Consider the following 17,318-nt stretch of genomic DNA (forward strand, 5'->3'; position numbering starts at 1 on the left):
TCAAGTTCCTTGGCGTCCACATCACCAACTAACTGTCATGGTCCAAACATTCCAAGACAGTTGTGAATAGGGCACGCCAATGCCTATTCACCCTCAGGAGACTGAAAACATTTGGCATGGGTTCCCAGATCATCAAAAGGTTCTACAGCTGCACCATCGAGAGCACTCTGACCGGTTGCATCACCGCCTGGTATGGCAGCTGCCTGGCATCTGACCGTAAGGCACTACAGAAGGTAATGCGAACGGCCCAATACATCACTGGGGCCAAGCTTCCTGCCATCCAGGACCTAAATACTAGGCGGTGTCAGAGGAAAGCCCATACAATTGTCAGAGACTCCAGTCACCCAAGTTATAGACTGTTTTCTCTGCTACTGCAGGGTAAGTGGTACCTGAGCGCCAAGTCTAGGACCAAAAGGCTCCTCAACAGCTTCTACCCCCAAGCCATTAGACTGCTGAACAATTCATAAAATCGCCACCGGACAATTTACATCACCCCCCCTCTTTTGTACACTGCTGCTACTGGCTGTTTGTTTGTTATCTATGCATAGTCACTTCACCCCCACCTACATGTACAGATTACCTCAACTAGCCTGTACCCCCGCACACTGACTCGGTACCGGTACCTCCTCTATTTAGCCTCCACATTGACTCGGTACCGTAACACCCTGTATATAGCGTCCACATTGACTCTGTACCGTAACACCCTGTATATAGCCTCCACATTGACTCTGTACCGGTACCCCCTGTATATAGCCTCCACACTGACTCTGTCCCGTAACACCTTGTATATAGCCTCCACATTGACTCTGTACCAGTACCCCCTGTATATAGCCTCCACATTGACTCTGTACTGGTACCCCCTGTATATAGCCTCCACATTGACTCTGTACCGGTACCCCCTGTATATAGCCTCCACGTTGACTCTGTACCGGTACCCCCTGTATATAGCCTCCACATTGACTCTGTACCGTAACACCCTGTATATAGCCTCCACATTGACTCTGTACTGGTACCCCCTGTATATAGCCTCCACATTGACTCTGTACCGGTACCCCCTGTATATAGCCTCCACATTGACTCTGTACCGTAACACCCTGTATATAGCCTCCAGACTGACTCTGTACCGTAACACCCTGTATATAGCCGCCACATTGACTTTGTACCGTAACACCCTGTATATAGCCTCCACACTGACTCGGTACCGTAACACCCTGTATATAGCCTCCACATTGACTCTGTACCGGTTCCCCCTGTATATAGCCTCCACATTGACTCTGTACCGGTGCCCCCTGTATATAGCCTCCATATTGACTCTGTACCGTAACACCCTGTATTCAGCCTCCTTATTGTTATTGTGTTACTTTATATTATTACTTTTATTTTAGCTTATTTGGTCAATATTTTCTTATTCTTGAACTGCGCTGTTGGTTAAGGGCTTGTCAGTAAGCATTTCACGGTAAAGTCTACACTTGTTGTATTCGGATCATATGACAAATAAAGTTGGATTTGTTTTGAATTCTTTTGAGCACAGCATTAGCATGGTATTCTATTGAACACCACATTAGCATGGTATTCTATTGAACACCACATTAGCATGGTATTCTATTGAACACCACATTAGCATGGTATTCTATTGAACACCACATTAGAATGGTATTCTATTGAACACCACATTAGCATGGTATTCTATTGAACACCACATTAGAATGGTATTCTATTGAACACCACATTAGAATGGTATTCTATTGAGCACAGCATTAGAATGGTATTCTATTGAACACCACATTAGAATGGTATTCTATTGAACACCACATTAGCATGGTATTCTATTGAACACCACATTAGCATGGTATTCTATTGAACACCACATTAGAATGGTATTCTATTGAACACCACATTAGCATGGTATTCTATTGAACACCACATTAGAATGGTATTCTATTGAACACCACATTAGAATGGTATTCTATTGAACACCACATTAGAATGGTATTCTATTGAACACCACATTAGAATGGTATTCTATTGAACACCACATTAGAATGGTATTCTATTGAACACCACATTAGAATGGTATTCTATTGAACACCACATTAGCATGGTATTCTATTGAACACCACATTAGCATGGTATTCTATTGAGCACAGCATTAGAATGGTATTATATTGAACACCACATTAGCATGGTATTCTATTGAACACCACATTAGAATGGTATTCTATTGAACACCACATTAGAATGGTATTCTATTGAACACCACTTTAGAATGGTATTCTATTGAACACCACATTAGCATGGTATTCTATTGAACACCACATTAGCATGGTATTCTATTGAACACCACATTAGAATGGTATCTATTGAACACCACATTAGCATGGTATTCTATTGAACACCACATTAGAAAGGTATTCTATTGAACACCACATTAGCATGGTATTCTATTGAACACCACATTAGCATGGTATTCTATTGAGCACAGCATTAGACTGGTATTTTATTGAACACCACATTAGAATGGTATTCTATTGAACACCACATTAGCATGGTATTCTATTGAACACCACATTAGAATGGTATTCTATTGAACACCACATTAGAATGGTATTCTATTGAACACCACATTAGCATGGTATTCTATTGAACACCACATTAGAATGGTATTCTATTGAACACCACATTAGCATGGTATTCTATTGAACACCACATTAGAATGGTATTCTATTGAGCACAGCATTAGAATGGTATTCTATTGAGCACAGCATTAGAATGGTATTCTATTGAACACCACATTAGCATGGTATTCTATTGAACACCACATTAGCATGGTATTCTATTGAGCACCACATTAGCATGGTATTCTATTGAGCACCACATTAGCATGGTATTCTATTGAACACCACATTAGAATGGTATTCTATTGAGCACAGCATTAGAATGGTATTCTATTGAGCACAGCATTAGAATGGTATTCTATTGAGCACAGCATTAGAATGGTATTCTATTGAACACCACATTAGCATGGTATTCTATTGAGCACAGCATTAGAATGGTATTCTATTGAGCACAGCATTAGAATGGTATTCTATTGAACACAGCATTAGAATGGTATTCTATTGAGCACAGCATTAGAATGGTATTCTATTGAGCACAGCATTAGAATGGTATTCTATTGAGCACAGCATTAGAATGGTATTCTATTGAGCACAGCATTAGAATGGTATTCTATTGAACACAGCATTAGAATGGTATTCTATTGAGCACAGCATTAGAATGGTATTCTATTGAGCACAGCATTAGAATGGTATTCTATTGAACACAGCATTAGAATGGTATTCTATTGAGCACAGCATTAGAATGGTATTCTATTGAGCACAGCATTAGAATGGTATTCTATTGAGCACAGCATTAGAATGGTATTCTATATAGCACAGCATTAGAATGGTATTCTATTGAGCACCACATTCGCATGGAATTGAAGGAATCTAATAGGCTGGTGTTGCATGACTTTCTAGTCTTGTTCTTTACTCAAACTGGTGTGAGAAGGACAAATATCCAGGCATGAATGTCTGACATCTTAGTATTCCTCTGTGTTTGTGAATGTTGGGTTTTAAACATTTGCAGGACAATCAATCAGTCAATCAATCAATCAGCTAACTCTCCCCATTCTCCCTTTTAGGATCCTGGTGAACATGGACGACAACATCATAGAGCATTACTCTAATGAAGACACCTTCATCCTGAGTATAGAGAGCTACGCTGACGCCTACAAGGTCACACTCACCGAAATATGATGTCTGAAGGAGTGTAGGGCCGGGGGGACAGGACAGTACAGGAGGACTGAGTGTAGGGCCACGGGGACAGACAGGACAGTACAGGAGGACCGGATTGTGGGCCGAGTGGACATGACAGGAGGACTGGATTGGGGCAAGGAGGACAGGACAGTACAGGAGGACTGGATTGGGGCCAGGAGGACAGGACAGTACAGGAGGACTGGATTGGGGATGGGGGGACAGGACAGTACAGGAAGACTGGATTGGGGTCGGAGGGACAGGACAGTACAGGAGAACTGAGTGTAGGGCCAGGGGACACGACAGGACAGGAGGACTGAGTGTGGGGCCAGGGGACTGGACCGTACAGGAGGACTGGATTGAGGCAGGGGTAACAGGAAAGTGCAGGAGGACTGGATTGGGGCCGAGGAGGGACCGGGAGCAGAAGCACCGGTTCCAATCCAAGCGCCAACGCCGTTAAGCAAACTCCAGACGTTTACATTTGTTGGATGACATGAAAACAGAGCTCTTTGGCCAGGCTTCGAAATGAGAATGTATGAGCAGAAAATAACCTCATACCTACTGGAAAATATGGTGGTGGATCTTTGATGTTAAGGGGATATTTACCTTCCACTGGTCCTGGGGCCCTTTGTTAAGGTCAACAGCATCATGAACTTTACCCAGTACAAGGACATTTTAGCCAAACAACCTGGTTGCCTCTGTCAGGAGGCTGAAACTTGGCCGCAAGAGGATCTTCCAGCAAGACAATAACCTTGAGCACACATTAAAATACACAAAGAAATTGTTAATTGGCCACAAAATCAACAGCAATGGCCATTTTAGTCTCCAGACTTGAAACCCACTGAAAACCTGTGGCTTGATTTGAAGAGGGCAGTCCATAAGACCAGACAAAGGATATCAACGATCTGGAAGGATTCTGTAAAGAGGAATGGTCTCAGATCCCTCCAAGTGTTCTCCAACATAAAACATTTTAGAAAAAGGCTCAGAGCCGTTATCCTCGCAAGGTGAGGTATTGAAAGCAAGCTCTAGCCATAGAAAACATACAGACAGAGTACACAATCATGTTAACATGATCTAGTTATAGTGTGTTACTCCCTCACTGGAACAGGTTAACATGATCTAGTTATAGTGTGTTACTCCCTCAATGGAACAGGTTAACATGATCTAGTTATAGTGTGTTAGTCCCTCAATGGAACAGGTTAACATGATCTAGTTATAGTGTGTTACTCCCTCAATGGAACAGGTTAACATGATCTAGTTATAGTGTGTTACTCCCTCACTGGAACAGGTTAACCTGTTCCATTGAGGGACTAACACACTATAACTAGATCATGTTAACCTGTTCCATTGAGGGACTAACACACTATAACTAGATCATGTTAACCTGTTCCAGTGAGGGAGTAACACACTATAACTAGATCATGTTAACATGTAGAATCCTGATTTGGATCCTGAGGGATGTTTTTATCTGTTACTTCAACTTGTCAGACTCTACTGAGCTTTTACTGTCAATATAAATATTTTGCGGTTGTATGTTGAGCATGTATAGTTTTACATGGTTTTGCCAAATGACCATGGCTAGTTGACAAAAGGGCTATTTACATTTACATGTTAGTCATTTAGCAGATGCTCTTATCCAGAGAGACTTACAGTTAGTGCTTTCATCTTAAGATAGCTAGGTGGGACAACCGCATATCACAGTCATAGTAAGTCCAGAGTCAGAGCTAGAAAGTGGGGGAAAAGTCAAGTGCGAGTGTTTGTTCACGAAAGGCATTTTTTTTAAATTCAGTGTATTGTAATGTTGTATATACATTTAAGAAAATATAAGTATACTGAACAAAAATATAAACGCAACATGCAACAATTTCAAATATGTTAAGGAGTTACAGTTCATATAAGTTTATCAGTAAATTGAAATGAATAAATTAGGCCCTAATCTATGGATTTCACGTGACTGGACAGGGGTGCAGCTGCCTTAATGTTGCTGGACCCCAGGAAGAGTAGACAGCAGCTAATGGGGATCCATAATAAATACAAATACAGCCAAGGGTGGGCCTGGGAGGGCACAGGCCCACCCACTGGGGAGCCAGGCTCAGCCAATCTGAATGAGTTTTTCCCCACAAAAGGTTTTTTATTACAGACAGAAAAACTCCTCAGTTTCATCAGCTGTGGCTGGTCTCAGATTATCCCGCAGGTGAAGAAGCCGGATATGGAGGGCCTGGGCTGGCGGTTGGTTTGATGTACTGCCAAATTCTCTAAAACGACTTATGGTAAAGAAATGAACATTTAATTCTCTGGCAACAGCTCTGGTGGACATTCCTGCAGTCAGCATGCACTTTGCACACTCCTTCAAAACTTTAAACATCTGTGGCATTGTGTTGTGTGACAAAACGGCACATTTTAGAGTGGCCTTTTATTGTCCCCAGCACAAGGTGCACCTGTGTAATGATCATGCTGTTTATTCATCTTCTTGATATGCCACACCTGTCAGATGGATGGATTATCTTGGCAAAGGAGAAATGCTCACTAACAGGGATGTAAACACATTTGTGCAAAACATTTGGGAGAAATCAGCTTTTTGTGCTTATGGAACATTTCTGGGATCTTTTATTTCAGCTCATGAAACATGGAACCGACACTTTACATGTTGCATTTATATTGTTGTTCAGTGTATTGCTCAGTATATTGTTCAGTGTATTTAATCATGAAAGGTGTATTCAGTGTATTGTACTGTTGTATATAAGTATTTAGTCCGAGAATAGAGGTGGGCAGCTACAGATGGTCATTATGGACCATGTGTCAAATGCAGCCTGAGATAAAAGTCTGTTTGTGCTAACATTCCACTCTTAACTAGTCCCGTTTGGCATGTGAAATGGTCCTTGGTTTCAACTGTACTGTGGCTACATGACTTCCCTGTATGGTGATGAAAGGTTATGCTTCATTCAGTCATCCGTGTTCATATTGTTTCTGTTCTGCTCTCTTATTTATTGTGTTTGTCAGTGATTAGTGACACCTCTCACTGGGAGCCTCCTTTGAGTACTTATTACTGCATTGGTCTTTATTCTTACTGTAAACTGTTCTGTTTTATAACAGCCACAATAAGCAAAATGTTTAATGTTAGCAGTGCCTTATTATAGGATCGGGTATCAGCCAAAACGTCAGTACTTCCAGGGGTGATGCTGGACACTTGTTGGTTGTTTGCAACGTACTTACAGTATGTTGACAATTGAATAAAAATGTGAAGAAATATCAGCTTGGTGATGTGTCTGCGTTGTTGAGAGGTGAACTTAGAGATGTGTGTTATGTTTGTATGTTATCCACAAAACAAGACACCTGTACACAAAATCTTATTTTATTTATTTATAAGATAACCAAAACATAAATACTTTCTGTATTTAGACACTACTCTGACACATATTGCAACAAAGTAACAATAACAAATCTACAAAATTATACAATGACAAACAGTTTGTTCGACAGATAACAATTGTATAGGATAAATTGATACAATACAGTTTTTTTTGTATATACACACTATATATACAAAAGTATGTGGACACCCCTTCAAATTAGTGGATTTGGCTATTTCGGCAACACCCGTTGCTAACAAGTGTATAACATCAAGCACACCGGCATGCAATCTCCATAGACAAACATCGGCAGTAGAATGGCCTTACTGATGAGCTCAGTGACTTTCAATGTGGCACCGTCATAGGATGCCACCTTTCCAACAAGAATGTTAATCAAATGTCTGCCCTGCTACATCTGCCCTGGTCAACTGTAAGTGCTGTTATTGTGAAGTGGAAATCTCTAGGAGCAACAACGGCAAAGCCGCGAAGTGGTAGGCCACACAAGCTCACAGAACAAGACTGCCGAGTGCAGAAGCGTGTAGCGTGTTAAAAATTGTCTGTCCTCGGTCGTAACACTCACTACCGAGTTCCAAACTACTTCTGGAAGCAACGTTAGCACAAGGACTGTTCGTCGAGAGCTTAACGAAATGGGTTTCCGTGACCGAGCAGACGCACACAAGCCTAAGATCACCATGTGCAATGCCAAGCGTCGGCTGGAGTGGTGTAAAGCTAGCCGCCATTGGACTCTGAAGCAGTGGAGAAGCGATCTCTGGAGATATGAATCACGCTTCACCATTTGTCAGTCCGACGGTCGAATCTGGGTTTGGCGGATTCCAGGAAAATGCTACCTGCCCGAATGCATAGAGCAAACTGTAAAGTTTGGTGGAGGAGGAATAATGGTCTGAGGCTGTTTTTCATGCTTTGGGCTTGGCCCCTTAGTTCCAGTGAAAGGAAATCGTAATGCTACAGCATACAATGACATTCCAGACGATTCTGGGCATCCAACTTTGCGGCGACAGTTTGGGAAAAGCCCTTTCCTGTTTTAGCATAACAATGCCCCTGTGCACAAGTAGTGGTCAAAACAGAAATGGTTTGTCGAGACCAATGTGGAAAAACTTGACTGAAATGGTCTTACAATGCAAAAATAATTCTCCCGTCTTGTACCTCAAACCATTTAATCAAACCTCCTGTTCTTATCTTATTTACATAGCTAACAGCAGCTCTAAAAACATTCAGTACTTTGTAATAATCAGTCCTGCAGGTGGTGGATGTACTCAGTACTGTATAATAACCAGTGCTGCAGGTGGTGGATGTACTCAGTACTGTATAATAACCAGTGCTGCAGGTGGTGGATGTACTCAGTACTGTATAATAACCAGTGCTGCAGGTGGTGGATGTACTCAGTACTGTATAATAACCAGTGCTGCAGGTGGTGGATGTACTCAGTACTGTATAATAACCAGTGCTGCAGGTGGTGGATGTACTCAGTACTGTATAATAACCAGTGCTGCAGGTGGTGGATGTACTCAGTACTGTATAATAACCAGTGCTGCAGGTGGTGGATGTACTCAGTACTGTATAATAACCAGTGCTGCAGGTGGTGGATGTACTCAGTACTGTATAATAACCAGTGCTGCAGGTGGTGGGTTTATTCTTCCATCGGCCCTGGGTATCTGGGAGAGCCTAAAGCCATGGTCAGGGACAGAACAGACAGCTCTCCTTCTCTCTCTTCGCGTATGTGGTCTGGAGTGGGTTACCAAAGTTATCAGGGGTATAGTTCCCTACTGTTCTCATGCATTTTAGCGGGTAAAGGGGATACGTTGTGTGCTTTAGTACATAATATTATGGTCATATGTTATTTGGAATATATATATATATATACAGTTGAAGTCGGAAGTTTACATACACCTTAGCCAAATACATTGAAACTCAGTTTCTCACAATTCCGGACATTTATTCCTAGTAGAAATTCCCTGTCTTAGGTCAGTTATGATCACCACTTTATTTTAAGAATGTGAAATGTCAGAATAATAGTAGAGAGAATGATTTATTTCAGCTTTTATTTCTTTCATCACATTCCCAGGGGGTCAGAAGTTTACATACACTCAATTAGTATTTGGTAGCATTGCCTTTAAATTGTTTAACTTGGGTCATGTGTTTGGGTAGCTGGGTGAAGTTTGGCCCATTCCTCCTGACAGAGCTGGTGTAACTGAGTCAGGTTTGTAGGCCTCCTTGCTCGCACAAACTTTTTTAGTTCTGCCCACAAACTTTCTATAGGATGAGGTCAGGGCTTTGTGATTGCCACTCCAATACCTTGACTTTGTTGTCCTTGAGCCATTTTGCCACAACTTTGGAAGTATGCTTGGGGTCATTGTCCATTTGGAAGACCCATTTGCGACCGAGCTTTAACTTCCTGACTGATGTCTTGAGATGTTGCTTCAATATATCCACATCATTTTCCTACCTCATGAAGCCAGTCCCTCCTGCAGCAAAGCACCCCCACAACATGATGCTGCCACCCCCGTTCTTCACAGTTGGGATGGTGTTCTTCGGCTTGCAAGCCTCCCCCTTTTTCCTCCGAACATAATGATGGTCATTATGGCCAAACAGTTCCATTTTTGTTTCATCAGGCCAGAGGACATTTCTCCAAAAAGTGCGATCTTTGTCCCCATGTGCAGTTGCAAACCGTAGTCTGGCTTTTTTATGGTGGTTTTGGAGCAGTGGCTTCTTTCTTGCTGAGCGGCCTTTCAGATTATGTCGATATAGGACTCGTTTTATTGTGGATATAGATCCTTTTGTACCTGTTTCCTCCAGCATCTTCACAAGGTCCTTTGCTGTTGTTCTGGGATTGATTTGCACTTTTCACAACAAAGTATGTTCATCTCTAGGAGACAGAACGCGTCTTCTTCCTGAGCGGTATGACGGCTGCGTGGTCCCATGGTGTTTATACTTGCGTACCATTGTTTGTACAGATGAACGTGGTACCTTCAGGCATTTGGAAATTGCTCCCAATGATGAACCAGACTTGCGGAGGTCTACAATCTTATTTCTGATGTCTTGGCTGATTTCTTTTGATTTTCCTATGATGTCAAGCAAAGAGGACCTGAGTTTGAAGGAAGGCCTTGGAATACATCCACAGGTACCTCTCCAATTGACTCAAATGATGTCAATCAGCCTATCAGAAACTTCTAAAGCCATGAAATAATTTTCTGGCATTTTTCAAACTGTTTAAAGGCACAGTCAACTTAGTGTATGTAAACTTCTGACCCACTGGAATTGTGATACAGTGAATTATAAGTGAAATAATCTGTCTGTAAACAATTGTTGGAAAAATGACTTGTGTCATGCACAAAGTAGATGTCCTAACCGACTTGCCAAAACTATAGTTTGTTAACAAGAAATGTGTGGAGTGGTTGAAAAACGAGTTTTAATGACTCCAAACTAAGTGTATGTAAACTTCCAACTTCAACTGAGGCCAGGTCATATATATCCATACCATAATATTATGTAGTAATAGATATCCAAATGTATATATATCCATACCATAATATTATGTAGTAATGCATATATATACAGTACCAGTCAAAAGTTTGGACACACCACCTCATTCAAGGGTTTTTATTTATTTTTACTATTTTCTACATTGTAGAATAATAGTGAAGACATCAAAACTATGAAATAACACATATGGAATCATGTAGTAACCAAAAAAAACTGTTCAACATATCCAAATATTTTTTATAATTTAGATTCTTCAAAGTAGCCACCCTTTGCCTTGATGACAGCTTTGCACACTCTTGGTATTCTCTCAACCAGCAAAACCAGAAATCAGCTTTTTGTGGATTTGGAACATTTCTGGGATCTTTTATTTCAGCTCATGAAACATGGAACCAACACTTTACATGTTACATTTTACTAGGCAAGTCAGTTAAGAACAAATACTTATTTACAATGACGGCCTAGGAACAGTGGGCTAACTGCCTTGTTCAGGGGCAGAACCTTGAACCTTGTCAGCTCAGGGATTCGAACTTGCAACCTTTTGGTTACTGGCCAAACGCTCTAACCCCTAGGCTACCTGCTGCCCCATTTATATTTTTGTTCAGTATATAGTAAAGAACAACAAACAAACAGGTTGATATGTTACACCGTATCACAGAATGTGTGATAGGATCAGTTGGTCTGCATGTGTATTGTCCTTACAATGGATATTTAAGCATTTCAGGGACCCAGCCAGTGGCATACATTCCACTGTGTGGATATTTAAGCATTTCAGGGACCCAGCCAGTGGCATACATTCCACTGTGTGGATATTTAAGCATTTCAGGGACCCAGCCAGTGGCATACTTTCCACTGTGTGGATATTTAAGCATTTCAGGGACCCAGCCAGTGGCATACATTCCACTGTGTGGATATTTAAGCATTTCAGGGACCCAGCCAGTGGCGTACGTTCCACTGTGTGGATATTTAAGCATTTCAGGGACCCAGCCAGTGGCATACATTCCACTGTGTGTGTGGTGTAATCTGATACCTGTGAACACTACTGGTGTTAGAAATAGATGACGATAGATTTGTGTTTCTCTAAAAAGGAGAGCTGTTGCCCTGTGAGTCTAGTTGGAGCAGAGGAAGATGTAGACAGATAAATACATAGCAAAATGTGTGGTCCTCTCTGTTTTCAATACGATCCTACAATAAATATGATTATATTGTACACATCATTCTATCATGTTTGCAGTCAAAATATTCCAAACATTTATAATTCAAAATCTTAAAGTGAAAATGTTTCATTGCTGCCAAATGCCACAATATTTTGTCACTATGTAAAATATTATAATATATCATCTAGCTACCTCTTTTGGCTCATACACTCTCTCTTCCATCTACAGTAGGGGGAGATAAATAGCTTCCATCTACAGTAGGGGTGATAAATAGCTTCCATCTACAGTAGGGGGGGATAAATAGCTTCCATCTACAGTAGGGGGATTAATAGCTTCCATCTACAGTAGGGGGAGATAAATAGCTTCCATCTACAGTAGGGGAGATAAATAGCTTCCATCTACAGTAGGGGGGGATAAATAGCTTCCATCTACAGTAGGGGGAGATAAATAGCTTCCATCTACAGTAGGGGAGATAAATAGCTTCCATCTACAGTAGGGGAGATCAATAGCTTCCATCTACAGTAGGGGGAGATAAATAGCTTCCGTCTACAGTAGGGGGAGATAAATAGCTTCCGTCTACAGTAGGGGAGATAAATAGCTTCCATCTACAGTAGGGGGAGATCAATAGCTTCCATCTACAGTAGGGGGAGATAAATACCTTCCATCTACAGTAGGGGGAGATCAATACCTTCCATCTACAGTAGGGGGAGATCAATAGCTTCCATCTACAGTAGGGGGGGATAAATAGCTTCCATCTACAGTAGGGGGATTAATAGCTTCCATCTACAGTAGGGGGGAGATAAATAGCTTCCATCTACAGTAGAGGGAGATAAATAGCTTCCATCTACAGTAGGGGGAGATAAATAGCTTACATCTACAGTAGGGGAGATAAATAGCTTCCATCTACAGTAGGGGGAGATAAATAGCTTCCATCTACAGTAGGGGGATTAATAGCTTCCATCTACAGTAGGGGAGATAAATAGCTTCCATCTACAGTAGGGGGGGATAAATAGCTTCCATCTACAGTAGGGGAGATAAATAGCTTCCATCTACAGTAGGGGGAGATAAATAGCTTCCATCTACAGTAAGGGGAGATAAATAGCTTCCATCTACAGTAGGGGAGATAAATAGCTTCCATCTACAGTAGGGGGAGATAAATAGCTTCCATCTACAGTAGGGGGAGATAAATACCTTCCATCTACAGTAGGGGGAGATAAATAGCTTCCATCTACAGTAGGGGGAGATCAATAGCTTCCATCTACAGTAGGGGGAGATAAATAGCTTCCATCTACAGTAGGGTGAGATAAATAGCTTCCATCTACAGTAGGGAGAGATCAATACCTTCCATCTACAGTAGGGGAGATCAATAGCTTCCATCTACAGTAGGGGGAGATACATAGCTTCCATCTACAGTAGGGGAGATGAATAGCTTCCATCTACAGTAGGGGGAGATAAATAGCTTCCATCTACAGTAGGGGGAGATACATAGCTTCCATCTACAGTAGGGGGAGATACATAGCTTCCATCTACAGTAGGGGGAGATAAATAGCTTCATTCTACAGTAGGGGGAGATCAATAGCTTCCATCTACAGTAGGGGGGGATAAATAGCTTCCATCTACAGTAGGGGGGGATCAATACCTTCCATCTACAGTAAGGGGAGATACATAGCTTCCATCTACAGTAGGGGGAGATAAATAGCTTCATTCTACAGTAGGGGGAGATCAATAGCTTCCATCTACAGTAGGGGGGGATAAATAGCTTCCATCTACAGTAGGGGGGGATCAATACCTTCCATCTACAGTAAGGGGAGATCAATAGCTTCCATCTACAGTAGGGGGAGATAAATAGCTTCCATCTACAGTAGGGGGGGATAAATAGCTTCCATCTACAGTAGGGGAGATAAATAGCTTCCATCTACAGTAGGGGAGATAAATAGCTTCCATCTACAGTAGGGGGAGATAAATAGCTTCCATCTACAGTAGGGGGAGATAAATAGCTTCCATCTACAGTAGGGGGAGATAAATAGCTTCCATCTACAGTAGGGGGGGATCAATACCTTCCATCTACAGTAGGGGGAGATCAATACCTTCCATCTACAGTAGGGGGAGATAAATAGCTTCCATCTACAGTAGGGGGGGATAAATAGCTTCCATCTACAGTAGGGGGAGATAAATAGCTTCCATCTACAGTAGAGGGAGATAAATAGCTTCCATCTACAGTAGGGGAGATCAATAGCTTCCATCTACAGTAGGGGGAGATAAATAGCTTCCGTCTACAGTAGGGGGAGATAAATAGCTTCCATCTACAGTAGGGGGAGATAAATAGCTTCCATCTACAGTAGGGGGGGATAAATAGCTTCCATCTACAGTAGGGGGAGATAAATAGCTTCCATCTACAGTAGGGGGAGATAAATACCTTCCATCTACAGTAGGGGGAGATACATAGCTTCCATCTGGTGTCATGTTTCTCCAATACTTTTCTCCCTCAGTTCAGTTCTGTTCCTCATGGCAGAATTGTGTATTTCTTGGCTCCAAGTAGAAACGGCGCTTCACCACTGATCATGAATCAAAATAGTATACCTCAATCCTACTGTAACCATTAGAATACTATGAATGTCTATGATGGTCCAGTATGTGATGGTCCAGTATGTGATGGTCCAGTATGTGATGGTCCAGTATGTGATGGTCCAGTATGTGATGGTCCAGTATGTGATGGTCCAGTATGTGATGGTCCAGTATGTGATGGTCCAGTATGTGATGGTGCAGTATGTATTGGTCCAGTATGTGGTGGTGCAGTATGTGGTGGTCCAGTATGTGATGGTCCAGTATGTGATGGTGCAGTATGTGGTGGTGCAGTATGTGATGGTCCAGTATGTGGTGGTCCAGTATGTGATGGTCCAGTATGTGATGGTCCAGTATGTGATGGTCTAGTATGTGGTGGTGCAGTATGTGATGGTCCAGTATGTGATGGTGCAGTATGTGATGGTCCAGTATGTGATGGTGCAGTATGTGGTGGTCCAGTATGTGATGGTCCAGTATGTGATGGTGAAGTATGTGGTGGTCCAGTATGTGATGGTCCAGTATGTGATGGTCCAGTATGTGATGGTCCAGTATGTGATGGTCCAGTATGTGATGGTCCAGTATGTGATGGTCTAGTATGTGGTGGTGCAGTATGTAGATTTCCAGTATGTGATGGTTCAGTATGTGGTGGTCCAGTATGTGGTGGTCCAGTATGTGATGGTGCAGTATGTGATGGTCCAGTATGTGATGGTCCAGTATGTGATGGTCCAGTATGTGATGGTCCAGTATGTGGTGGTTCAGTATGTGGTGGTTCAGTATGTGGTGGTCCAGTATGTGATGGTCCAGTTTGTGATGGTCCAGTATGTGATGGTCCAGTATGTGATGGTCCAGTATGTGGTGGTCCAGTATGTGATGGTCCAGTATGTATTGGTCCAGTATGTGGTGGTCCAGTATGTGGTGGTCCAGTATGTGATGGTCCAGTATGTGATGGTCCGGTATGTGATGGTCCAGTATGTAGATTTCCAGTATGTGATGGTCCATTATGTGATGGTCCAGTATGTGGTGGTGCAGTATGTGGTAGTCCAGTATGTGATGGTCCAGTATGTGATGGTCCAGTATGTAGATTTCCAGTATGTGATGGTCCAGTATGTGATGGTCCATTATGTGATGGTCCAGTATGTGATGGTTCAGTATGTGGTGGTCCAGTATGTGATGGTCCAGTATGTAGATTTCCAGTATGTGATGGTCCATTATGTGATGGTCCTGTATGTGGTGGTGCAGTATGTGGTAGTCCAGTATGTAAATTTCCAGTATGTGATGGTCTAGTATGTGATGGTCCAGTATGTGGTGGTGCAGTATGTGGTAGTCCAGTATGTAGATTTCCAGTATGTGATGGTCTAGTATGTGATGGTCCAGTATGTGATAGTGCAGTATGTGATGGTCCAGTATGTGATGGTCCAGTATGTGATGGTCCAGTATGTGGTGGTCCAGTATGTGATGGTCCAGTATGTGATGGTCCAGTATGTGATGGTCCAGTATGTGATGGTCCAGTATTTGATGGTCCAGTATGTGATGGTCCAGTATGTGGTGGTCCAGTATGTGATGGTCCAGTATGTGATGGTCCAGTATGTGATGGTCCAGTATGTGATGTTCCAGTATGTGATGGTCCAGTATGTGATGGGCCCAGTATGTGATGGTCCAGTATGTGATGGTCCAGTATGTGGTGGTCCAGTATGTGATGGTTCAGTATGTGGTGGTTCAGTATGTGGTGGTCCAGTATGTGATGGTTCAGTATGTGATGGTCCAGTATGTGATGGTCCAGTATGTGATGGTCCAGTATGTGGTGGTCCAGTATGTGGTGGTCCAGTATGTGATGGTCCAGTATGTGATGGTCCAGTATGTGATGGTCCAGTATGTGATGGTCCAGTATGTGATGGTTCAGTATGTGGTGGTCCAGTATGTGATGGTGCATTATGTGATGGTCCAGTATTTGATTTTCCAGTATGTGATGGTCCAGTATGTGATGGTGAAGTATGTGATGGTCCAGTATGTGATGGTCCAGTATGTGATGGTTCAGTATGTGGTGGTGCAGTATGTGGTGGTCGAGTATGTGATGGTCCAGTATGTGATGGTTCAGTATGTGGTGGTCCAGTATGTGATGGTGCAGTATGTGATGGTCCAGTATTTGATTTTCCAGTATGTGATGGTCCAGTATGTGATGGTCAAGTATGTGATGGTCCAGTATGTGATGGTCAAGTATGTGATGGTTCAGTATGTGGTGGTCCAGTATGTGATGGTGCAGTATGTGATGGTCCAGTATTTGATTTTCCAGTATGTGATGGTCCAGTATGTGATGGTGCAGTATGTGATGGTCCAGTATTTGATTTTCCAGTATGTGATGGTCCAGTATGAGATGGTCCAGTATGTGGTGGTCCAGTATGTGATGGTTCAGTATGTGGTGGTCCAGTATGTGATGGTCCAGTATGTGATGGTCCAGTATGTGATGGTCCAGTATGTGATGGTCCAGTATGTGGTGGTCCAGTATGTGATGGTTCAGTATGTGGTGGTCCAGTATGTGATGGTGAAGTATGTGATGGTCCAGTATTTGATTTTCCAGTATGTGATGGTCCAGTATGTGATGGTCCAGTATGTGGCTCCTCTGCTTGGGTCCATTTTGATCTGATGGATGTCGATCTGTTGTGCACAGTTAGTCACTACTGGGTGAATGAAGGAGAATGCTTTGACCTGAATAAATAATACTAGATGACTGAAGACAGTAGGTTCTTCTACTGGCCCACGCTGCTGGGATCACACTGCAGCAGCCGCACGATAGACGGATCGTTCTTCGCTCCCTCAACAAACTCATCCAGAGACAGTTTACCTGAAGAACACAATGAGTAAAAGGACAGTTAGTGTCAGTTAGTGTCAGTTGGTGTCAGTTTGTGTCAGTTGGTGCACAGACAGTAGGAGGGAAACAGGGAGGAAGTGGATAAGGCCTGAAG

General features: G+C 42.4%; 2 protein-coding genes across 2 annotated transcripts in view; one reads left to right on the forward strand and one right to left on the reverse strand.

Moving 5' to 3' along the window:
- Positions 1 to 7,043, forward strand: part of grhl2b (grainyhead-like transcription factor 2b) — a 115,054-nt gene extending 108,011 nt beyond the window's left edge. The window contains exon 16 of the mRNA XM_071374382.1: positions 3,680 to 7,043. Within this exon, the coding sequence (XP_071230483.1) occupies positions 3,680 to 3,794 (115 nt within the window). The 3' untranslated portion in view covers positions 3,795 to 7,043. The remainder of the gene's footprint in view (positions 1 to 3,679) is intronic.
- Positions 7,044 to 16,231: 9,188 nt separating this feature from the next.
- Positions 16,232 to 17,318, reverse strand: part of LOC139558861 (neurocalcin-delta A-like) — an 80,932-nt gene continuing 79,845 nt past the window's right edge. The window contains exon 4 of the mRNA XM_071374376.1: positions 16,232 to 17,197. Coding sequence (XP_071230477.1) covers positions 17,103 to 17,197 — 95 coding nt within the window. The 3' untranslated portion in view covers positions 16,232 to 17,102. The remainder of the gene's footprint in view (positions 17,198 to 17,318) is intronic.

Source organism: Salvelinus alpinus, chromosome 29 (genome assembly GCF_045679555.1).
Source record: "Salvelinus alpinus chromosome 29, SLU_Salpinus.1, whole genome shotgun sequence".
NCBI lineage: Eukaryota > Metazoa > Chordata > Actinopteri > Salmoniformes > Salmonidae > Salvelinus > Salvelinus alpinus.